The sequence below is a fragment of the Myotis nattereri genome, assembly GCF_964212035.1.
Source record: "Myotis nattereri genome assembly, chromosome: 6".
In the NCBI taxonomy this organism is placed as follows: domain Eukaryota; kingdom Metazoa; phylum Chordata; class Mammalia; order Chiroptera; family Vespertilionidae; genus Myotis; species Myotis nattereri.
Window position 1 is genome coordinate 63,751,395 of NC_138081.1, and position 24,941 is coordinate 63,776,335.

Below are 24,941 nucleotides of genomic sequence, written 5' to 3' on the forward strand. Positions count from 1 at the left end.
ATATCCTCAGGTGAGGGTTAAAAATTGTTTTTTTTAATATCAAGGTAGCAGAGGTCCCAGTCTTCTCAAATCCAAAATAAGATTTTCACTCTCAGGTCTTAAAAGCTCTTATTTCCTATTCATATTCCATGCTCCCAATTCATTTATTTATTAAATATATATTTTTTATTGATTTCAGAGATGAAAGGAGAAGGAGAGATAGAAACATCAATGATGAATCATTGACTGGCTACCTCCTGCACACCCATCACTGGGGATCGAGCCCACAACCCAGGCATGTGCCCTGACCAGGAATCGAATCGTGACCTCCTGGTTTATAGGTTGATATTCAACCACTGAGCTATGCCCGGCCAGTGCAAGAATGGCATAATTAAAAAAAATGATGGACAATAGCAAATTTTGGTGAGAAGTAGAGAAATTGGAATCTGTGGTTGATAGACTAAACTTCCCCTCAAAAGATGTCCATTTCTAAACTCAGGAATCTCTGAATGTTACCTTGCATGCCAAAGAAAACATGCTGCATGAGATGGGTTCATTATCATGAATTATTCGGGTGTGCCCCATATAATCACAGTGGTCTTATAAGAGGGAATCAGTAGTGTCATAGTCAAAGAAAAAGGTGTGACCATGGAAATAGGCTCAACTGATGCCCTTTGGAGATGGAAGAATATGAAGGAGTGCAGACAGCTAGAATCTAGAAAAGGCAAGGAAACAGATTATCCTGGAGCTTTCAGGGAGAATGCAGCCCTACTGACATCTTAATTTTTGAACTGCAAAACTAAATTCAGACTTTTGACTTTCAGAACTGTAACATAATAAATTTGTGTTATTTAAGCCAGTAAATTTGTGGCAATTTGTTACAGCAGCAATAGAAAAACCAATACCAAACACATTGCTAATGGAAATGTAAAATGGTGCAGGTTAAAATAGTTTGCTAATTCCCCAGAATGTTAAGTACAGAGTTATCATATGACCCAGCAATTGTCTACTCAAAAAAACTTGTAGCCGAAACCGGTTTGGCTCAGTGGATAGAGCGTCGGCCTGCGGACTGAAAGGTCCCAGGTTCGATTCCGGTCAAGGGCATGTACCTGGGTTGCGGGCATATCCCCAGTAGGAGATGTGCAGGAGGCAGCTGATCGATGTTTCTCTCTCATCGATGTTTCTAACTCTCTATCTCTCTCCCTTCCTCTCTGTAAAAAATCAATAAAATATATTAAAAAAAAAACTTGTAGAGGAATGTTCAAAACAGCATAATTCATAACACAGGTACTCAAAAAATGGAAACAATTCAAATGTTCATACATTTTTTTGAGAATTTTATGAGTTTATTTGTGCCAAACTGACATGATGGAAACAAGATCTCAAATGCTCCCCCATAACTTTTTGAGTGGATATACAAAATGTGGAATATCCATAGAATGGAATATTATTCAGTCCTCAAAAAAAACACAAGTGAATTGCTGGTACACACTACAACATGTATGAGCTTTACACACGAACACATATGATCATGCAAAATGAAACAAACCCGACACAAAAGGCCACATATTATACGAATCCGTTGATATGCTCAGAATATGCAAATCCATGGAGACATAGGTTACTGGTTGCTAGAGAATGGCAGGAGGGGAAAAGGGAGAGTGCTGCTGGTTTACAAAGGTGGGTGTTTCCTTTTGGGGAGAACACATTCTGGAGTTAGTGGTGATGGTTGCACATCCTTGTGAATATACTAAAAACCACTGAATTTACCACTTTACAGGGGCAAATTTAATGGTACGTTACGCATATGGCAATTCAAAAATTGGGAAAAAATCATAATCAGCAGTATGATTTTATGCACACCTTTTATGTGCCAGGTAGTTATACACTTGTCTCACTGATCTCACAGTGGAGTAACTAGCGCACATTTCACATTGATATTCGTAGTGACCACCTGAGTACCTATCAACCTGCTTACCATCCTGGGGGATTCCTAGAAGAGTAACACCTGCTCCCCGAAAATGTGACTCAGGATAGACACACAGGTGTGTACGTGAAGCTGCTAGACGCCTGTGCCCTCTCACATCGATATTGCTCTCTCACATCTGTTACTTAGAGCTTCAAATTCCGGGGCAGAAGCGTCGCAAAACCTCTCAACCAAGGAAACCACGCGATTCCACCCGCAAAGCCCGCCAGCGCCTCCCGGCGTCCACAGCGCGGCGGCCGCGGGAAGTGACGTCACTGCAAGGTCCGGTCCCGCCTCTTCCGGGTACCGACCTGCTCTGGAGCAATCACACGGTGCACGTGTCTTCGCGCAGGTCCGGGTGCGGTAGGGATGGACGCTCTGGATCGGGTTGTGTAAGTTCGCCGACTCTCTGCTGCGGGGAGCGCCGGGTAGCGGCGGGTGGGGTGCTGTGGCTACTGCGCCCCGCTTCTGGTACCCCTCTGCATGTTCACACCGCTGCCCGCGGAGGCCGGTCCGCCCACTAGTCGGGTCTCCCGGGTAGTGCCCGGCGGGGAGCGGGCAGCCGCCGCGGAGGCATTGCGGCTTTTCATCCTGGCGGGTCACAAGGCTCGGGTTTCCGCAGTGCGGGCGAGTGGAGAAGGGGGGTCGCCGGCCTCCGAGTCTGACACATCTGCGTGACAGACCGGGCGCGCCCACGGAAGCCACTTAATTTCCCTAAGTCCCACTTTCTAAAATAGGGTTCGTAGTCGTCCCTCGTAGAACTGTGAGGATTATTTGCGGGAATGTGTGTAAAGCCTTTGCTACAGCACGGAAAGGTGCTCCTTAGCGGTTTCTTGCCCTCCCACCCTTGTACACTCTCTGAGTTATCTTTGAGTGATGTCTGTCTTAGACCCATTGGAACAGTATTTGTTGGTCTCTTCCATAGCCCTGCTGCTATTATTTGCTGTGGTTTTTTCAGTTTACCTGGGTTAACATGTAAACAAAATCTTCTTTTAGTCCAGTGGTTCTCAACCTTCTGGCCCTTTAAAGACAGTTCCTCATAAAATTGTGACCCAACCATAAAATTATTTTCCTTGCTACTTCATAACTGTAATGTTGCTACTGTTATGAATCGTAATGTAAATATCTGATATGCAGGATGGTCTTAGGCGACCCCTGTGAAAGGGTCATTCGACCGCCAAAGGGGTCGCGACCCACAGGTTGAGAACTGCTGTCTGAAATGCATATACCTCTAGATTTGGGGACAGCAGAGATGAGTAAGACTAGTTTACAGTCTGATTGGGGGACAAATAGCAAATAAAACATATTAGGTGTTGCTTACGTTCATTGCTGGTTAGTGAGAAGTAACAGTCCACATCGAATGTAGAGCATATAGCATTTATATTGCTATGTAAACACACCAAATATCTCTTGATTTGATTTAATAAATATTGTGTATGTCGTTATCAACCAGTAAAAAATTAGAAGCTTATACGTGCTTGACATTTAGCTGGAGGAGAATTTTTAAAATATGCATGGTGAACTAAAGTGTGTTCCTCCTTCCTGAAGAGTCCATGGGCCTGAAAGAAGGAGGGAAGGTCAGAGGAGGAATTCTTTCAGTAGATGGCAGAGAACTGTTGGGAAAGCAAGATCTCACTGTAGTGGAAGCAGAGGAAAAGCCCCTTTTCTGAACAGAAACTCCTAAAAACATTCTACTTATGTCATATAAAATCAGAATAATGGATTTGTTTTCCCTTCCTATTCTGCAGGGTGATTGGTCTAGATGAGTTTTAAAAATCTAACTCATTTTGCCTACTTGTAAGCTGTGTGACCCTGAGCAGACTACCTCCCTGGCTAACTTGCCTCATTTATAAATTGAAGATTATAATTGTACTTGTCTCATAGCGTCTTGGTGAAGATAAGCCTTAATAGAGTGACTCTATAAAAGTGTTAATCATTATTCCCCTTGGTGACAATAATGTGTGACATTTTCAGTAGTGAAGTTGAAGTGGGTTAGTGTATACTTCCTGGCAGGCATTGTGGTCTTGAACCTAGAGGAAAGATAAGCAATAATTAGCCTCCTTATATTTAGTAACAGCCCACAGATTGACCAGCAGTTGGTGTGCAATTCTTTGTGTTAGGTTGCAAAGTATAGTTTGACTGTTTTAATATTGAAGAAAAAATAATGGAATAAAAATAGCAACAGTATTCACTTGAGCCCCTTTTTTCCCATTAATAAAAAAAGGTTTGATAGAAGTAGTAATAAAAGAATGCTGGAAATATTAAAATGAATGCCTTTAAAAAAGCAAAAGGTGGAGGCGGGCTAGAAGGGGTCAATGGGGGAAAGGACATAAGTAATACTTTCAACAATAGTTACTTAATTTTTTTAAAAAACAAAACCGAATAAATTTAACTTACTTAACATTAATAAATGAATATTTTTAACTAATTATTTCCCTAAAAAGTGAGATTTTGTTTAATGGTGGAATCCTAACTGATAAATGTCATGTAATGTTTCTTTTGATTTTTAAGATTTTCCACGTTAGTCAAGTTACAGATTTATAATGGGAAATGTTTTAAGTTGTTATAAATTGTGATTTTTTTCTGAACAGAAAGCCCAAAACGAAAAGGGCCAAGAGATTCCTTGAGAAGAGAGAACCAAAACTCAGTGAAAATATTAAAAATGCCATGCTTATTAAAGGGGGAAATGCAAATTCAGCAGTCACACAAGTACTAAGGGATGTGGTACGTATATATACTTATATTTAAAATAGTTTTGAGCCCTGGCTGGTATGTCTCAGTAGGTAGAGTGTCAAAGTCAGCCCACACAGCGAAGGGTCCAAATAAATACATGGATAAGTTAGCTTTAAGAATGATTAACATTAGAGAAAAGCTCAAATTGGAGGTTATTTGCCTTGCCAAAGCACTGACTACTGGTTTTCCTTAAAGCAACTGGTTTCAATTACTAAAATTTGGTTTACTCACATTTAAGGAACATACTGTATCTAATTTGTAAAGTGAAATATATTCCTTCACCAACACCAGTTACCATGTTAGGTGCTGGGGATTAATCTATAATAATAAAAGCATAATTGCTAATTAGACCGGACAGCTGAATGACCTTCTGGATGAAGCTGGGGCTGTGAGGGCCAAGGCAGCCGCTACGGCTGCAAGGGCTAAGCCTCTTGCATGAATTTCGTGCATCGGGCCTCTAATAGTTAGATAAAACACTAAGCTCCCTTCAGTGAGCTTAGTGGGAGACAGACAAGTGAAAAATTATAGCACTGTGAATTGAGTGATGTGCTAGGGGCATGCACAGGGTGGGATGGGAAGCAGAGTTGGAGCAAGATATGGGAGGCAGGAGAATGGCTTCCAAGGCTGAGAAAAAGCTTGTTCAAAGAAGTGTGAAGGAACATGATTAATTGGGGAACTGCAAATAATTGGGATGGCAAAAGAAGAGTGGGCTAGTCTGTGGTCGGCAAACCGCGGCTTGCAAGCCACATGCGGCTCTTTGGCCCCTTGAGTGTGGCTCTTCCACAAAATACCACATGCGGGTGCGCACCTACAGTGCGATTGAAACTTCGTGGCCCATGTGCTGAAGTCTGTATTTTGTGGAAGAGCCGGTATTTTGTGGGAGAGCCACACTCAAGGAGCCAAAGAGCCGCATGTGGCTCGCGAGCCGCAGTTTGCTGACCACTGGAGGAAACTAGAAGAATAGGCAGGATAAAATAATAACATGGAGTTTGAGCTTTATTCTGAAAGCTCAGTGGAACCATTGAAAGATTTTAAGAGAGAGATGATTCTTTTAATCAACCTGACTAGAGAGGGTTGAAGCAAATGTTAGAAACTATTGAAGTCTTTGCTGTCAGCAAGTAAAGAGCTTCTGGAATCCTGTGGTGGCAATGCAAATGAGAGATGATCAGAGAGAATAGATGCTGAGAGTAGAAGATTTTGGGTATGAGTAAGAAGTAAGACTTACCAGGTTTCTGGCTTGGATGTCTGATGAGCAATAATGCCAATTAAAGAATGTATCACGTGGAGCATGTTTTGGGGGTGGGAGAGAAAATGGTAAGTTCAGTTTAGGACATATAATTTAAGTAGAGAAGTTAAAAGCTTTATGTACCTCTATAGCCCAGTGTTTAGGCACATAGTAGGTGCTCAATAAATACTCAATAAATGTTTAACAGTGAATAAAAGGCATAGTCTCTAGGGATGTATAGTAGGTAGTTGAATATTTAGGCCTTGAGTACAACAGATAGATTCTTTGCATTAAACCAAGTAAATAATTGAATAGATCTTAAACTTGACTAAACTCCCTGTGCTTGTTAAAAACAATGCTCAATTCAGGTATCTGAATGTCATTGTGTTAATGGGATACTGCTCCTGTCCTCCCCAAATCCTTTCAACACAATAACCTAATATTTAAGTATTCTCTAAGAACAGCACAATATTACAGATTATTACAATAGTTAACACTCATACTCATAACTCTTGAGTTGTTAAGAATGGGTAGTAATGTCTGTTTCACCAAGGCAGGGAAAAGTGGTCAAGAATTATAAGTGTTAGTGCTTACAAATAAATTTTGCTGGTGAATCTCTTTTGTTTGCCAGCTCTAATAGTTAATGAATGATCAGTTCACCTTATTTTTTATTGTTTTCCTTCATTTACCCTTTCCTGTAATGCAAGGTAATGCCTTAGATCTTTGTTATTCCCTGTGGTAGAGCAGTACTGACCATGTAGGTAATAAATGACTATTAGTGAATGGGTGAAAAGTAGGAAAAAAAGGAGAGTTAAGTAACAGGAACTTTTCATGTTTTGTTGTTGTTTTTTGTTAATCCTCACTTGCAGATATTTTTCCCCATTAATTTTTAGAGAGAGTAGAAGGGAGAGGGAGAGACAGAGAGAAAGAAACATCAAAGTGAGATAGACACATTAACTGGTTGTCTCCAGTTAGCATTTGCAACTGAGGTACATGTCCCCGACTGGAATTGAACCAGTGACCCTTTAGTCTGAGGGCTGACATTCTAACCACTGAACCAAACCAGCTAGGGACAATAGGAACTTTTTTTTTTTCCTTTTTAATGGGAACTTTTTAAAGGGCTATGTTTTAACTGGCTAGTATTCTGATTGTCATCATGATGACTTTCTCAGTTCTCTTATCTCCAGACATTATTTCAATTTTATTAATATTTCCTGATAGGATTTATTTATTTATTTTTGTTTTCTCTTCTTTCTACTCTCAAATTATTTGCCTGGAAAGAACATAGTAGAATTTAAAGAAATGAAGAGAGCCATTTAAGTTGGGTAGACTATTGAAAGGGCATAGAAAATTGTAATTGGGATGGTTCAGTCTAAATTAGATTAAGCTTATGTTGCAAGTTGTTATAAATGATCAAAAGGTAGCCAAGCAGAAGACATCAGAATAGGGTTTAGGGACTAGAATAATCCTGTATAATAACTGTTTTAATGCTTTATTTTTACCTTTGCTCTATAGAAAGAATGTGTTTTGTTTTGAAATCCTTAAATTATTGTTTTTTTACAGTATGCATTGAAAAAACCATATGGCGTCCTGTATAAAAAGTAAGTCATAATTTCCTTCTTTTTTTAAAAAAAAATATTTTTATTGATTTCAGAGAGGAAGGGCAAGGAAGAGAGAGATAGAAACATCAATGATGAGAGAGATTCATTGATGGGTTGCCTCCTGCATGTCTCCTACTGGGGATTGAGCCTGCAACTCAGGCAAGTGCCCTTTACCAGAATTGAACCTGGGACCTTTCATTCTGCAGGCCAATGCTCTATCCACTGAGCCAAACCAGCTACGGTAGTCATGATTTCTTTTACTTTATACAGTAGGTCCTCGGGTTACATCACAGATTTGTTCCTATGGCACAACATATTTTCACTGTAAGTTAGAACCCACCTACATAAGCACCTACCTCACTCACATGGAGCACATCCACAGCAATAATGAAGTGAAACAGTAAAAAAAATTTAAAAGAAAGATAACAATTCCTGACCTTTACTTGTGGTAAATAAATTATAAAAAACATAAAGCACATATGTACATACGTTGAAATGATGGAACTTTTTTTTTTTTTTTTTTTTTACAAATAAATGGGAGATGGCAATGTAACCGCGGAACAACGTACTTCAAGTCTGACATAAACCGAGGACTACCTGTATTATATTACTCTGTCCCTTCACTCTCAACCTGTGTGTGTCTTTTGTTTTGAGGTGGGTCTCTTGTAGACAGCATATAGTTGGGTCATGTTTTTGTATCCATTCAGCTACCCTATGCCTTTTAATTGGAGTATTTAGTCCATTTATATTTAGGGTTATAATTGATAGGTACTTATTTATTGCCATTTTAATTCTGTATGGCTAGGTTTCTCTCATTTTCTTCTTTTCATTACCACAATCCCTTTAACATTTCTTATAATGCTGGCTTGATGGTGATGAACTCCTTTAGCCTTTCTTTGTCTGGGAAGCTCTTTATTTGACCGTCTATTTTGAATGATAGCCTTGCTGGATATAGTAATCTTGTCTCAGATCCTTTCTTTCCATTACCTTGAGTACTTCAAGCCATTCCCTTCTGGCCTGTAGAGTTTCTGATGAGAAATCAGGAGTCAGCCTTATGAGAGCTCCTTTGTAGGTAACAGTTTTCTTTTCTTTTGCTGCCTTTAAGATTCTCTCTTTGTCTTTGGCATTTTAATTATGATGTGTCTGGGTAGGGCCTGTTTGGGTTCTTCTTGTTTGGGCTTCTCTGTGCCTCCTGAACTTGTGTGACTTTTTCCTTTACCAGGTTAGGGAAGTTTTCTGCCATTATTTCTTCTAACACCTTCTCTATGCCTTTCTCCCTTTCTGTCTCTTCTGACACACCTGCTATTCTAATATTGTTGTGTCACATTGTCCCATGGCTCCCTTAAGCTGTCCTCCTGTTTTTTTTTTAATTGTTTTTTCTTTTTAGTTTTCTGATTGAGTGATATTTTCAACTGTCTTCTAATTCACTGATTCAGTACTCAGCTTCCCCTAATCTGCTGTGTATTCCTTTATTGTGTTCTTTATTTGTGTGGAGGTTCTAGCAGGGGCGCGCAGCTACTCGTATACCCTTGACCAAAGACCGGTCCTCTTCTGGGGGGGGTGGGGGGGAGGTCGTCCTCTTCGACTGAGCGCGAGCGCGCAGCTTCGGGAGGGACGCACATGGATCGGTGAGGGAGGAGGGCGACACCCACCTAGCCAGCCAGATCAGCCGAATCAACCCTGGCGATCAATGGGGTGACAGATGTCGCAGCCAGATCGCCCTCACATCCGTGTTCTTTATTTGTGTTATGTCATTCTTTATCTCAGACTGTTCTTTTGTCATAGTTACTATATCTTTTTCATGCTGTTGACAATGCTTACCATCATTACTCTGAACTCTGTTTCAGATAAATTTCTTATCTCTGCTTCATTTATCTCTTCTTCTGGAGAATTCTCTAGTTCTTTCATTTTGGGGTTGTTTCTTTGTCTCCTTATTTTGGCTTTCTGTTTGGTTTTGTGACTCTATCGGGTAGATCCTCTACACTGCTCAATCTCTAATGCAGGACAAAGTTAAAGGTTGTTTCTGACTAATTAGATCAGGCATAGATTCAGAGCCTCCAGAGATCACCTCTGCCTACAGACTGATAGGATTCCTATGTGAATTGCCCCCCAGGCAATTGTCCTCAGATATGGCTGGAGTTTTTTTCAACAGGGTGGAGCAGTTGCTTTTGCCTGGAGTCTAATTGTTATTTTTAATCTCTTAAGTGGCCTTAGGGCAAGGTGTTTTCCAATAGGGTGTGTCAGCTGTCCAGGCAAGGCAAATGTCTGTAGGATAGATGTCCTCTGCTGTGTGAGGGAATGACTCAGCCCAGGAAACTTGGGGTATCTGCCTTCTGAGCTCTAACCCCTAAATCCCCAATCCTGGCTTCTGCTCTCACAGCTCCAGTCCACTTCTCCCTCCCTTTGCTGGAGTACAAGGTGGGTGGCTCCACGGGGAATTTTGTGCATTGGCCCTTTAAGAGGGTGCCTGAGTTTTCAGCTGTTACTCCCTGGCAGACAGCATCCTACTGCTTTTCACAGCCAGATGTTTTGTGGGTACCCTCCTCAGTTTTGGTGCTTTCTGCTGGGGAGCCCAGCTTCAGGTTCAGATCCCAGAGTTCTCAGTGGCACCCCCCCCCCACAGCTGAGCTATCTCCCCCGGACTTGGGTTGCTGTCTGTGGGTGCCCAGCCAGCCCTTTCGGGCCTCCATCCCTCCTGCCAGTCTCTGTGTGATCTCCGCTTTCGGTCCTTGGGTGTCAGGATTCTCTCCTGCGAGTTTTCTGTTGATTGTTCAGGAAGTTTTTCTATATTTTAGTTGTAATACCAGTTTGTTCCTGGGAGCATGTCCATTATATTACATTACTCTGGTATGAAAGTAACAAGCAACCACTTTATGAAAGATTTAGAAAATTAAAAAAAAAAAACCACTATAGTTCCTTACATATAGCTATTTGTATTTTTAAATTTATTTCTTTCCATTCTGTCTTCATTTGTATTTAATGTTCTTACATCATTGTAATGGTAGCATGTATATTATTTTGAAATAATTACAGACTTACAGAAAAGTTGCAAAAATTGTAGTATTTCTGTGTCCTTCACTGTGCTTCTTTCTCTTTCTCTTTAAAAATATATTTGTATTGATTTTTAGAGAGAGAGGGAAACATCTATCAGCTGCCTCCTGTATGCCCCCTACTGGGGTTTTAGCCTGAAACCCTGGCATGTGCCCTGACCTTGAATTGAACCTGTGACCTCCGGGTTCAAGGGTCGACATTCAACCACTGAGCCACACTGTCAGGCTGTGTGTACATCTTTAGCCACCTTTATCCCTTTGCTCTTTAAGCTCCAGTGACTCTTCTTTCTGTTTCTTGAGTAGTCTAAGCTTGTTTTCATCTCAGAGTCTTTGCTTATTCTATTCCCTCTTTCTGCAGCATTCTTTTTTTTAAAAAATTAATTTCAGAGAGGAAGGGAGAGGGAGAGAGAGTTAGAAACATCAATGATGAGAGAGAATCATTGATCCGCTACTCCTGCACACCCCCAACAGGGGATCAAGCCCACAACCCAGGCATGTTTCCTGACTGAGAATCAAAACTTGACCTGATTCCTAGGTTGATGCTCAACCACTGAGCCACATCAGCCATGCTCCTGCAGTATTCTTAACCTGAAAACTTTTCTATGGCTAACTCCTCATTTTTCAGGTCTCAGCTCAAATAGTAATTTTCCACTTTTCACACTGACACAATACCATATTTTATTTTTGTCAGTTATTTTTGAATTATTTTTTGAAATTGAAAATTTCCACTAAAATGTAAGATCCAGAAAAACCAAGGCTCTTGTTTGACATGGTATTGTAGGATCTCTAGCTCCTAGAACAGTGCCTGGTACATAATAGATACGAAATAAACATTTGAATGAATGAATATCTATCTAGCTTCTTTTTTTGATCATCTGAATATAAAATTACATTTGTTTATATGTTAATTATCATGGCAAATTACTTATTAAGATTATTAAAATTAGTCTCACCTTTTAAAAAATATTTGTAGGAAAAATATTACGAGACCATTTGAGGATCAGACATCCTTGGTAAGTATGAAAATCTGATTTAAGAGATGCTGTGATTACTCAGACTAATTTAGTACTCATAGATGATTTTTAAAAATTAGAAATCATCCTATATGAGAGAATTTTGATGTAAATGGAGGGGAAATAACACCACTATACTCAGAATATGTCTATAGATATTACATTTCACTATACCTAGTACATATTAACTTCTTGCAAGTCTGTTGATAGAATTTAAAAAAATGTAATTGCATTTTAAGTGCCTAATTCATGGATTGTCAAAAGAAGCTTGTTATGAGTCTGTTGTTATAAAGCAAGTTTGATTTTTTTAAAATCTGACTGGATGTTTTTAGAACAAGGAACTCTACTTGAGTTAATTGCTATAAAGATCCTTAAATATTCACTATCTGGCCTTTTGCACATAATTTGACAACCCTTGCTTTAGAACAGGGGTCCTCAAACTTTTTAAACAGGGGGCCAGTTCATTGTCCCTCAGACCGTTGGAGGGCCAGACTATAGTTTAAAAAAAAAAAACTATGAACAAATTCCTATGCACACTGCACATATCTTATTTTGAAGTAAAAAAACAAAACGGGAACAAATACAATATTTGTATTTGCATGTGGCCCGCGGGCTGTAGTTTGAGGACCCCTGCTCTAGAATTTTAACAAAAAGTGGGTTTTATGGAGAAGAATAATAGTGGTATTATATGTATGTAAAGGTAATTATGGAAAGCTTGCGGTGTTAGTCATAACATAAGAATATTAAAAACTAATTTAAGAAAGCATTTTTATCGACTTGGTCTTTTTTTTAAAATATATTTTATTGCTTTTTTACAGAGAGGAAGGAAGAGAGATAGTTAGAAACATGGATGAGAGAAACATCGATCAGCTGCCTCCTGCACATCCCCCACTGGGGACATGCCCGCAACCAAGGTACATGCCCTTGACTGGAATGGAGCCTGGGACCCTTTGGTCCGCAGGCCGATGCTCTATCCACTGAGCCAAACCAGTCAGGGCTCGACTGGGTCTTTAAAAAAACATTTTTGAACACCTACTTTGTGCCAGACATAGTATAAGGTTCTTTCACATCTGACAAATCATGTAGTCCTTGCAGATTTTTGCATGAGGCATTACTGTCCCTGATATATACATGATAAGAGTAATTCTCAGAAAGGTGACCAGATCCCACTGAAAATGGCAGAGCTAGAATTTCTGGACTTTCTGACTCCATCCTCCACATGGGGAGTGGATAGGCAATAAACACTGGAATGAATGATAACGAAAGTAGGGGCCCACATCTTAGGGAGTCTTGTAACCAGTAAAAGTTGAAATCGTTGAAATCGTTGAACGAAATCGTTGAACTCGTTGAACGAAATCGTTGGAAACACCTCAAATATGTTGCTTCCTTTATTCACAGAACTGTGTGTTAGATCTGTGGAAAGGAATTACAAGTCAGCTGCTAAAACTGTGAAATACCTAGTAATCTAATTTTCTTAATCTTAGGTATTTTGTATATCCTGAAGATCTGTACTATTCTAGGGAGTGATAGCTTAGGAGTGAAGATGATTTGAACTTAATGTTTAGAGGGTGTCTGAAATGAAAAAACCAGGCAGATCCATCTACTCAGACCCTAACCATGACCCTTAAGTAAATTGCTTGAAGAAATTGGTTCCCAATGATTACAGGTAGAGAGCTTGTACAGTATGTCCATATTCAAGTGTAGATCAGAGAAGCTTAACTGAAAGGATTGTGGACTGACTGAAACGACAACTGGATTGTACAAAAAGGGGATTAAGATTCAGACTCAGGAGGAACTAAGGCAGTAGAAGGACTAGAACATGTGAAATTCCTTAAATAAAAATATATTAACTTTAAATAATTGTGCCTATGTTACAAATAATAAAAGCCCTTTATACTTAAAAAAAAGAAACATTAAGGATTTTGATTGTTTCATCTGTTCTTTAATGTTTTGTCATTAATTTAAGAACGTTTTCCAACTATACTAGAGCACAGTGAATCTAATTTTTGTGCTGAGATTGGGCATCTCAGTAATCAGTCAAACTATGTGGAATGTAGTGAGCATGTGTATCAGTCAGTATAAAAGGAGCTGTCTTGGATAATTGTTTCCACTCTCAAATCTGTAATGGAAGTCAGTACTTTGGAGAGCCAAATGGGAGAGCTATTTCTTTTCTTTTTTTTTTTTTTAATTTTTTTAATATATTTTATTGATTTTTTTACAGAGAGGAAGGGAGAGAGATAGAGAGTTAGACACATCGATGGGAGAGAAACATCGATCAGCCACCTCCTGCACAACTCCCACTGGGGATGTGCCCGCAACCCAGGTACATGCCCTTGACCGGAATCGAACCTGGGACCCCTCAGTCCGCAGGCCGACGCTCTATCCACTGAGCCAAACCGGTTTCGGCGGGAGAGCTATTTCTTACTGGCGGGAGCAACATAGGTTTGTCAGTCAGGCCTTCCCGAGTACACAAAAGGGAACTAGTCCCAGCTGGGGTGGCGTGGAGAATCTAGGGCAAGATTCCGGTGTGGATGAAGTTTGTAATGAAAAGTAGATATATACATTGTAAGCTCATGAGTCCAGCTATAAATACCTAAAAACACCATACTGATTTATGATAGTAGTAATGTCCTATGAGTAAAAGCATTTCTTCAGCAAATGAAAACTTGGTGTGCTATTTCAAAATAACTGCATAGCTAAAAATGTATATGGTCTCTATTTATTAACCTAATAGTTTTTATATATTTTTAGTTTTGAACTTATATCTTTCCCCTACAAGCCCCAAATCAGAAAATTTGAAATTAAAGGTAGAAATAAAGCCCTCTTCATTTTTTTATTCCCACATAGTTCATTAAATCTCCATTAACTTCTACTGAAAAAAGCAAACTGATAATATATTTTTTTTTAGTTCAGAGGTATAATTCTTAAGTTTCTTCTTCATTGATTAAATGGGATTTCTTTGGTTTTATAGGAATTTTTTTCAAAGAAGTCAGATTGTTCTTTATTTATGTTTGGCTCCCATAATAAGAAGCGGCCAAATAATCTAGTAATAGGTAAGTATCATTTACCTTTTAGTATTTTTATTTATAGTGTCACTTCTGTGACAGTTAATTGATGATGTTGAGCAGGGGTCCTCAAACTGCGGCCCGCGGGCTACATGTGGCCCGCTGAAAACATTTATCCGGCCCGCCGGGTGTTTTTGCCGCCACTGTGTGCATAGGAATTTGTTCATAGTTTTTTTTTAAACTATAGTCCGGCCCTCCAACGGTCTGAGGGACAGTGAACTGGCCGGCCCCCTGTTTAAAAAGTTTGAGGACCCCTGATGTTTAGGATTCAGGAGTAACTAGTAAGCTCTACACTAGTATTTTTCCCATGTGATTTTGAATAAAAATGTTTTGTCTGCCAGTCTTCAGGTAAAGAAAGAATGGGCATATAAATATTACCCTACCTCAAGTTGTAGATATTTTATATTTTTCTAATATAAAACATATATATCCTCAGTCAGTATTAGAGTTAGAAAAAAATAAAAAGAAAGTAGTATTCTTAGCTGCATAGATTAATTCTTTCTTAATAAATATCTGTTTAATGGACAAAAACAAACCCTTGCCTGGTCGGTTTTTTGGTTTCTGTTTTTTTTTTTTTTTTAATATATTTTATTGATTTTCTACAGAGAGGAAGGGAGAGAGATAGAGAGTTAGAAACATCGATGAGAGAGAAACATCGATCAGCTGCCTCCTGCACATCTCCCACTGGGGATGTGCCCACAACCAAGGTACATGCCCTTGACCGGAATCGAACCTGCGACCTTTCAGTCCGCAGGCTGACGCCCTATCCACCGAGCCAAACCGGTTTTGGCTTTTGGTTTCTTTTTTGGCCTGGCTGTTTTGAGACTTGGTCTGACATGCCCAGTGGCTTAGGCAAAATAACCCTCTGTGGGTCTTTATTTACTCTTCTGTAAAAGATCCCTTCCAGAACCAAGATTGCAACCATCTATCCTAGGTAGCCTTGAAAATTCAAAGAGGGGACATGTTTGAAGGATATTAGAAGAAAGAAAAGAGGCAGCTATTGGGATGTTTTGAACATTGAAGATAAGCTTTTCGGGAAAAATAAATGCTCAAAAAAATGTGTTTTCCTTCTAGGTCGTATGTATGACTACCATGTGCTAGATATGATTGAATTAGGTATTGAGAAGTTTGTCTCTCTAAAAGATATTAAGGTAAGATACTGATAAAAATAAGAAACATTTTGTAATGTTTCTCTTGGGCAGTAGTGACATCGGTGGTGAAGAGTTGATAATAGTTTGGTAACTTAAGTAAGAAAGAACTTTGTTTTTATACTAGTGTGGTCTGAGATAAAAGTACAATTTCATTTTACCTTTATTTTAAACAGTGTAATATGTTTATAGTATATAACACAGGTAGGTCTCCTAGTAATTAGCCTTCAGAGTGGTTACTAACTCTTGTCTAGGCCCATGGTTTAAATGCTATCTCCTCTCTGCATTATCACAGCATCTATTTTATAGAACTACAGAAATACTAGAATTTCCAGAGTGAGCCCTGTTCCAAACCTAGGAAGCTTTAACTGATCCTACAGTATTTTGGCTCCTAGCTAACAAGTTGCTAGTTAAGTCCTCCCCTTAAGGACTTGCATTTTTGTGTCTCTTTTATTTGAATGGGATTAAAAAACAGAAAATAGTAAGTAGTCTTAGAGAGGCAAGAGAACTGTCCTAATTCAGCTCCTGGGTCCAAATTGGGCTTCTATTCCCTCAGAACTCTGTTTCTTGGTTTAATCTATTCCATCAAATACATGATTTACTTAGACCTCATAGCTACCCTATGAAAGGCTGAGATTATTTTCCTTATTGTAGAGATTTAGAGATTGAAGCTGAGAGGAATTCCGTTGGTGACTTAGAGTCAGATATATAGTAAATGGTATAACCAGTTAGGACTCAAGGACTTTGGAAGAAAGGATATTGAAGTGTGTAATTGGAAGTTATAAATTATTCTTAGTATTCTTTTGTGTGTGTGCTTTTAAATATATTTTATTGATTTTTTACAGAGAGGAAGGGAGAGGGATAGAGAATTAGAAACATCGATGAGAGGGAAACATTGATCAGCTGCCTCCTGCACACCCCCTACTGGGTATATGCCCGCAACCAAGGTACATGCCCTTGTCAGGAATCGAACCTGGGACCCTTGAGTCCGCAGGCCGATGCTCTATCCACTGAGCCAAACCAGTCAGGGCTATTCTCAGTTTTTGTGTCTTTTTTTTTTTTTTCTTTTAATTAAATCTTTATTGTTCAGATTATTACATTTGTTCCTCTTTTTTCCCCACCATAACTCCCCTCCTCCCAGTTCCCGCCCCACCCTCCGCCCTCACTCCCCACCCACTGTCCTCATCCATAGGTGCACGATTTTTGTCCAGTCTCTTCCCGCATCTCCCACACCCCTTCCCGCCCCCCCCCCCCAAGAATAGTCAGTCCATTCCCTTTCTATGTCCCTGATTCTATTATAATCACCAGTTCATTCTGTTCATCAGATTATTTATTCACTTGATTCTTAGATTCGCTTGTTGATAGATGCATATTTGTTGTTCATAATTTGTATCTTTGCCTTTTTCTTCCTCTTCCTCTTCTTAAAGGATACCTTTCAGCATTTCATATAATCCTGGTTTGGTGGTGATGAACTCCTTTAGCTTTTCCTTATCTGTGAAGCTCTTTATCTGACCTTCAATTCTGAATGATAGCTTTGCTGGATAAAGTAATCTTGGTTGTAGGTTCTTGGTATTCATCACTTTGAATATTTCTTGCCACTCCCTTCTGGCCTGCAAAGTTTCTGTTGAGAAATCAGCTGACAGTCGTATGGGTATTCCCTTGTAGGTAACTGAGTTTCTTTCTCTTGCTGCTTTTAAGATTCTCTCTTTATCTTTTGCTCTTGGCATTTTAATGATGATGTGTCTTGGTGTGGTCCTCTTTGGATTCCTTTTGTTTGGGGTTCTCCGCGCTTCTTGGACCTGTAAGTCCATTTCTTTCACCAGGTGGGGGAAGTTTTCTGTCATTATTTCTTCAAATAGGTTTTCAATATCTTGCTCTCTCTCATCTTCTGGCACCCCTATAATTCTGATGTTGGTACGCTTGAAGCTGTCCCAGAGGCTCCTTACACTATCCTCGCATTTTTGGATTCTTTTTTCATTTTGCTTTTCCGGTTGGGTGTTTTTTGCTTCCTCGCATTTCAAATCATTGACTTGATTCTTGCGCTCCTCTGGTCTGCTGTCGGGAGTCTGTATAATATTCTTTATTTCAGTCAGTGTATGCTTAATTTCTAGTTGGTTCCCCAATATTTCAGTCAGTGTATGCTTAATTTCTAGTTGGTTCCCCAATATAACATCGAGGGTCTCATTAGTTTTCTTGTAGATCTCATTAAGTTTATCGGCGGCTTCTAAACAGTTCTTGAGAGACCTTAAAAGTGTGGTTCTGAACTCTATATCTTCCATTGACAATTTTGTCCTGTTTCTTTGTCTCCGCATTTTGTTATGCTTCCTTGGTGCACCCCCTAGTGGTCTTTGTGTGCAGTCTTGTAGTTAATACCAGGGAAGGTTTGACCTCCAGGCCAAGTGGCTGTGAGAATCAGCTGTGTCTGCAGTGAGAGAACTTCTGTCCTCTAGGGAGGTGCTAATCTGGCGTTTGCCTGAGGCTATCCAGCAAATGCCTCTGTGCAGGGCTTGGGCGGGGCGGGTCGCACAGGATCAACAGGGTGGGCCGGAGAGAGCAGTTATGGCCGCTCTCAGTCCTGTCCCCAGGGGCTCTGCCTCTGAGTCCCAGCACCCGCTGCAAACCTCGGAGAGAAAGCTGCACTCGCTCTGACCGAAGCCAGACAGTCCCGCTTCTCCCGTTTGAGTCTGGGTCCCTAAAGACTCGCCTGTATCTGGAGCTCAGAGTCTGCGACTCCCTCCCTATTGAAAACGCCAACCGCACCCTCCGCCGCCAGCCCGCTCCACGCACTCCGCACCTCAGAATTTGACTTCAGCACTGCGCCTCCTCTGAGTGTCCGTATGCGTTTCTCTTTCCTCCTAGTTGTAGGACTTCCACTCAGCCAGCGTTCCTGTGGTTCTGGGTGATGTCCCCTCCGTTTTTTGGTTTCACTTTTGAAGTAGTTGTTCAAAGCAGCAAACTCCGGCGTTAACCTATGCCGCCATCTTGGTTCTCCCAGTTTTTGTGTCTTTGATGGTCGTGGTATATTGAGAGAATTATAGCATATATATAATGAATACTCTCCCCAACCTCCTCTAAAAAGAGGACATGCCTTCCAGGTTTCCTGTGAGTTTGAGAAAAGGCTCTTACCAGATCCCCCCTTAGCTACACCAGTGTCTTCAGGTACAGTGCAGAACAGTGGCCTGAGATTGGATTTAGAGGCAGAACACTTGGCTTTGAGGCCTGTCATAGCTGTTTAGATGATTTGTGACCTGCTATAGTCAGTTACTTCCCTGACCCTCAGTTGCAATCAACTATTAAATAGGTATAATAACACCAAATGAGAGAATATATGTGAAAATGCTTATCATTGAAAATGACGTATTGGAAGGCATTTTGGAAAGTGTGTAAACAGTGATGCTTTATTATGGTGGAAACCATCGCTTTTTACAGTGTCTTTTTGGGGATATGCACATATCCCTGGAGATGAGCAGCATGTCCCCATTTTACCTTTGCCACTGCTCCTAGCTTGCTGGCTTGGTCACCAGTTAGTGGGCTTGAGCATTGGCTATTGCATGCATGCCAACTCCTCTACTCTTTCCACTTCACTTCCAAAGCAGAGAACTACCTCTATCCACTGTGCAGCTTGTAAACTGGACCACAACTTGTTTTTCAGGTCTCTCTCTCTCTCTCTTTTTAAATATAATTTTATTGATTTCAGAGAGGAAGGGAAAGGGAGAGATAGAAACATCAATGATGAGAGAGAATCATGGATTGGCTGCCTCCTGCACGCTCCACACTTTGGATCAAGTCGCAAACCAGGCATGTGCCCTGTCCGGGAATGGAACCTAGGACCCCTCGGTCCACAGGCCAACTCTCTATCCACTGAGCCATACAAGCCAGGGCTTTGGGTCTCCTTTTTTAAAAAAATTCTCATCCGAGGATATTTTTTCATTGGTTTTTAGAGAGAGAGAAGAAAGGAGGAAGGGAGGTAGGGGGAAAGAGAGAGAGAGATATCAATGTGAGGGAGACACATTGACTGGTTGCCTCCCGCGTATGCCTTGACTGGGGTCGGGGGTCAGACTTGCAACCAAGGCCCCCTTTTGCTGGGGTTCTTGTCCCAGCATCTAGAACAGGGGTGGGCAAACTTTTTGACTCGAGGGCCACAATGGGTTCTTAAACTGGACCGGAGGGCCGGAACAAAAGCATGGATGGAGTGTTTGTGTGAACTAATATAAATTGAAAGTAAACATCATTACATAAAAGGGTACGGTCTTTTTTTTTTTTTTTTTTTTAGTTTTATTCATTTCAAATGGTTCGGATCCAGCCCGTGGGCCGTAGTTTGCCCACGGCCGATCTAGAAGGTTCAGGAATCTGGAGAAGGCTGTGCGTAGATTAAATAGGAGTCCAGAGACAAAGCATAATTTTGAAAGGCATTTGGGGGTCAGAGGAGCTTAGCTAAAGAAGCTAAGTTCAGTAGAGTGTCAGCCTGTGGACTGAAAGGTCCCGGGTTCGATTCCAGTCAGGGGCACAATCCCAAGTAGGGGCCTTGCAGGAGGCAGCCGATCAGTGATTGTCTCATCATTGATGTTTCTATCTCTCTCTTCCTCTCCCTTCCTTTCTGAAATCAATAAAAATATTAAGTTCTAAGATCTAAGGTCTCTAGGTCCCCTCATCCCAGGACCCCATGCTTTTTATTAACACAACTTGTCCTGAGGTGAGGCAGAGGTATACACATCAAAGGGTCAGGGTTTCTTACAGAGCCCATTGTCAGAATGGGGAAACGGCTGTTCAGGTGTTTGACCAGTAGGAGGCAATAACATGTAGATTAAGATGCCTTTTAGCTGTTTGGCAGCCAAGCAATCATCCCTTTTTAGGTTTGGGAAAATGCCTTCAGCCATTCCCAGATGGCAGCCCTTGCTGTCATGCTGGAATTGGTCTCCCGCACCCTTTGACTGGGAATCAGGCCCCTGACCCTTAAGACTGTGGGCCCATGCTCTAACCACTGAGCCAGAGCTCAGGTGTCTTTCTTAACAAGAACCATTTAAACTGAACACTAAATTTTTACTCATGGAGCATATCAATAATTAGAAAATTCATTAATTGCTGAGTATATGCTTACATTGGCAATCCTGCACAGACGGTTAGTCAGCCCTTCACTTTTTACCCCATCATTTGGTTACAAGCTTATATTTTTAGTCTATTTTGGATTGCATGCTTTGTTCTACCTTGTCTCTATATTTATTTTTTCTTTACTTTGACTCCTCATTTTTAAGGCATCTTCACCAGATATTTCTTTTCTCACTTGCCTACTTTTATTGCCAAGCCTCATTCCTCTGTTAACTCTTTTTTTTTTTTAAGGAACATTAGATTAGACCAGGGGTCCTCAAACTTTTTTTTTTTAAAATATATTTTATTGATTTTTTGCAGAGAGGAAGGGAGAGAGATAGAGAGTTAGACACATCGATGAGAGAGAAACATCGATCAGCTGCCTCCTGCACATCACCCACTGGGGATATGCCCGCAACCCAGGTACATGCCCTTGACCGGAATCGAACCTGGGACCCTTGAGTCCGCAGGCCGACGCTCTATCCACTGAGCCAAACCGGTTTCGGCAGGTCCTCAAACTTTTTAAACGGGGCCAGTTCACTGTCCCTCAGACCGTTGGACGGCCAGACTATAGTTTTAAAAAAAGCTATGAACAAATTCCTATGCATACAGCGGCAGCAAAAACACCTGGCAGGCCGGATAAATGTTTTCGGCGGGCCGCAGTTTGAGGACCCCTGGATTAGACTCTACCAGGAAACAGAGTGATTATTCTAGGCGCCTGTTTTCTAAGATGGCCAAACTGCTAGGGGTGGTTTTTCTGCATAAAATAAACCTTAATGAGTGAGATGATTAAAATTTAAGGCTAGTTGATTTTATATTAGGTAGTATGAATATATCACAATTTCCCGGGATATTTTACTTGAAAAGTTTGTGTGTAATTTATAAGAATTATTTTTCTATTTTTTTCTTTGTTTAAAAACACTTAATTTAAAAGGTTATTCAAGGACTTAATAATTACAGTATTTTTAGTATACTATGTTATAGAATTTATATATTATTTAGAATTTTAGTACCTTTCAGGCTATTAGAATAAAATTCTTTTGTTGTAGTTTCTTCTAGTTCAGGGTTTTCACATTGTGAAAAATATCAGTGATCTACATAAGTACTGTTTCACATAACTTGTTTAGTTATATTTTTATGATGTGTATACTGGGTCATGGCTTAAAATAATATTTTTTTTCACTATGTACTGTGGTCAGAATGGTTTGAAAGTCAAAGTTGTACTTGGGTTGCCTCACTTTTTCTTAGTACTTAATAGCCCCCGTGGACCTAGCGGTAGCAGTAGGAGCATCAGGTAGGACAGATGGAGCACAGCGGAGTCACTGGATCTAGAAAGTCCATTTAGGCCCTGGATCAGACAGACAGCTTAGGCCAGTGATGGCGAACCTATGACACACATGTCGGAGGTGATACGCGAACTCATTTTTTGGGTTAATTTTTCTTTGTTAAATGGCATTTAAATATATAAAATAAATATCAAAAATATAAGTCTTTGTTTTACTATGGTTGCAAATATCAAAAAATTTCTATATGTGACACGGCACCAGAGTTAAGTTAGGGTTTTTGAAAATGCTGACACGCCGAGCTCAAAAGGTTCGCCATCACTGGCTTAGGCACATTTCCGAAGTATAGACAGTTAAGTCTCAGGATTTGAAAGCAGAGAATGCCAACTATAATGGTCATGGCGAACAGGGAAGCAGCAGGTGACTTCTAATCCTACAACAGAGGATGTTTGTTTTTTTTGTCCTATTTTGTTTTGTGGTTTGTTTGTTTTTTTCCTGCTAAATTTGGATAATCCTGCAAGTGCCCGGCTAGCTCTGTCGGTAGAACATGAGACTCTTAAATTTGGATAATCTTGATTAATGTCAGAGCAGTGGTATTAGAATCAGTGGGAAGCTCAGACCAATAACCGTTTACCGTCCTCTATAAATTAATCTTTCATTTAAAGAATTTTTTTCTATTTGATTTTCTTTCACTTTGGTGGCTTTTAAATGTAAATCCTCTTATTACTTACATCACATAAAAAAAAATCCAGAACTGGACAAAATAATTTTTCTAGTAAGAGCTTGAACCCTGCTGAGTAAGGATTAGCACATACTTTCTATAGCTTGTATACAATTATTGGTTTCCATGTAAATGTTTAGTTGGTAGTTTAATTGAACTTTCATTTAAAAACACTGTTTATGTGATACAGTAGGAAAGGCACAGCAGGACAAATAATTCAAAGAAATTTATTTTGAATCTGGCTATTAGAGGGCTATGTTTTTGTTTTTAGTAAGTTTAGCTTTTTATTTTATTCTTGCATAGAATAATGTTAACAAGTAGCTTATATCATTCTTTGACCACGTATTAATTTGTCAGTGTGAGAGAGTGGAATGAAAAATTACTTTTAATATAAAAATCTGTAAGTTTAAAAACCCCAACTCTGGTTTTAAGTCTAAAATCAGCATGCATGGACAGTTTTAGGACAGTTTAGAAAATCTAAGCATGAATTCATTACATATTAAGTATCAGTTACTTTAAAATCAGCATATAAACAATTTAGACTTGATAATTATATAATTACATTTTTTCGTTTCATAGAATAGTAAATGTCCTGAGGGAACAAAACCCATGTTAATATTTGCTGGTAATGATTTTGATGTAACAGAAGACTACAGAAGGCTAAAAAGTCTTCTTATTGGTAAGTGTTTTAATATTTATTATCTGCAGGGTAGCTCAGGTAGGTATTATAAGACTGCCATTGGTGGCACTTTACCACTTAACTCTAGGTATACAGCTTTTTTAAAAAAATCTCCTTTCTCTTTTCCCTTTTCATTATTTTCTCTATTCCCCACTACCAGGGAGAGTTAAAGGGATGTTATATTCTATTGAGCATAATTATTTTCTTGATACTATAGTAACTTTGGTATCAACCTATTTATATAGCATTTTACACTTTATAAAATACCCACACCCATCTCCTGTCATTATCGGCATCAAATTCAATTTTGGTGAAAATTGAAAAGTTTTCAAGATGGTTATACATCATTCACTTCCATTCAAAACCTCTATTAGTTTTTCTTAATCTGATATACAAGGCTTTTCATACTATAACTTGCTTTCTTGGTCTCCCCCAATTTTCTTTCTTCCTTTTCCATTAAAAGTGGTTTATTGAGAATATGTTATACATATTCCTATTGTTTTTTCTGATTCCATTCTTATTTATCTGTTTTCTTCTATTCTTGCAAATCTCAGTTCTTTCCCAGGAAATCTTCAGTGGCCTCCCAGCTCCTTTTATTTCATGATCATTATCATAAACACCAAGCATATACTAGGTACTTTTTATATAGTGCTTCATTCTCACAATAACCTTATAAGACTGTTTTATAGATGACTTATTCTTAGTGAAATATGCTAGTTCCTAATTATTTATGTGATAACTACATTATTTCCTATATGTTCACAAGTTGCCTACTTAAAATCTAATACACAGTTATTGTCATCATCTAGGATTGACATTAATTTTACCAGTTTTAAACAACTTTTTCTCTCTTTTTTAAAAAGCTGGCATAATTGTTCTCCATGATTTCTTAAATGGTACTAATACTTAATATTATGCAATCACATCTGCCAGCTCTTATCTAATCCTGGAAAAAAATTTAGTTTGTAACTAGAGGTACAGATGCTTCTGATACTCAGCATTATCTCAAGTTTAAATTTATTTCATTTGAGCTTTTCTTGCATCATTCTTACCAGCTTTTGGGCTAGGCCATATACATTTTTGGTTGCCCTTCTTCTGGATTTTTACATACTTTGCCCTATATCACTTTTGAAAAGTTTGTGGGGTATATATTATAAACAAACTGTATACTTACTCTTTACAGATGAGCTGACCAGAAAAGGGTGTGTGGACAGACACATTGCTTTTATTTTCCTTATCAGGATTATTTATGTTCTTAGTGCTGGGTTTACAATTTTCAAAACTTCTCATTTTTAAAAAAATATATTTTTATTGATTTCAGAGAGGAAGGTAGAGGAAGAGAGAGAAACATTAATGATGAGAAAGAATCATTGATCAGCTGTTTCCTGCACAC

General features: G+C 39.5%; 1 protein-coding gene across 1 annotated transcript in view; it reads left to right on the forward strand.

Moving 5' to 3' along the window:
* The first annotated feature begins 2,243 nt into the window (after nt 1–2,243).
* Nucleotides 2,244–24,941, forward strand: part of RPF2 (ribosome production factor 2 homolog) — a 36,842-nt gene continuing 14,144 nt past the window's right edge. Inside the window, exons 1-7 of the mRNA XM_081094237.1 lie at nt 2,244–2,337; nt 4,537–4,669; nt 7,467–7,504; nt 11,528–11,567; nt 14,539–14,620; nt 15,707–15,783; nt 23,449–23,548. Of these exons, the coding sequence (XP_080950363.1) occupies nt 2,315–2,337; nt 4,537–4,669; nt 7,467–7,504; nt 11,528–11,567; nt 14,539–14,620; nt 15,707–15,783; nt 23,449–23,548 (493 nt within the window). The 5' untranslated portion in view covers nt 2,244–2,314. The remainder of the gene's footprint in view (nt 2,338–4,536; nt 4,670–7,466; nt 7,505–11,527; nt 11,568–14,538; nt 14,621–15,706; nt 15,784–23,448; nt 23,549–24,941) is intronic.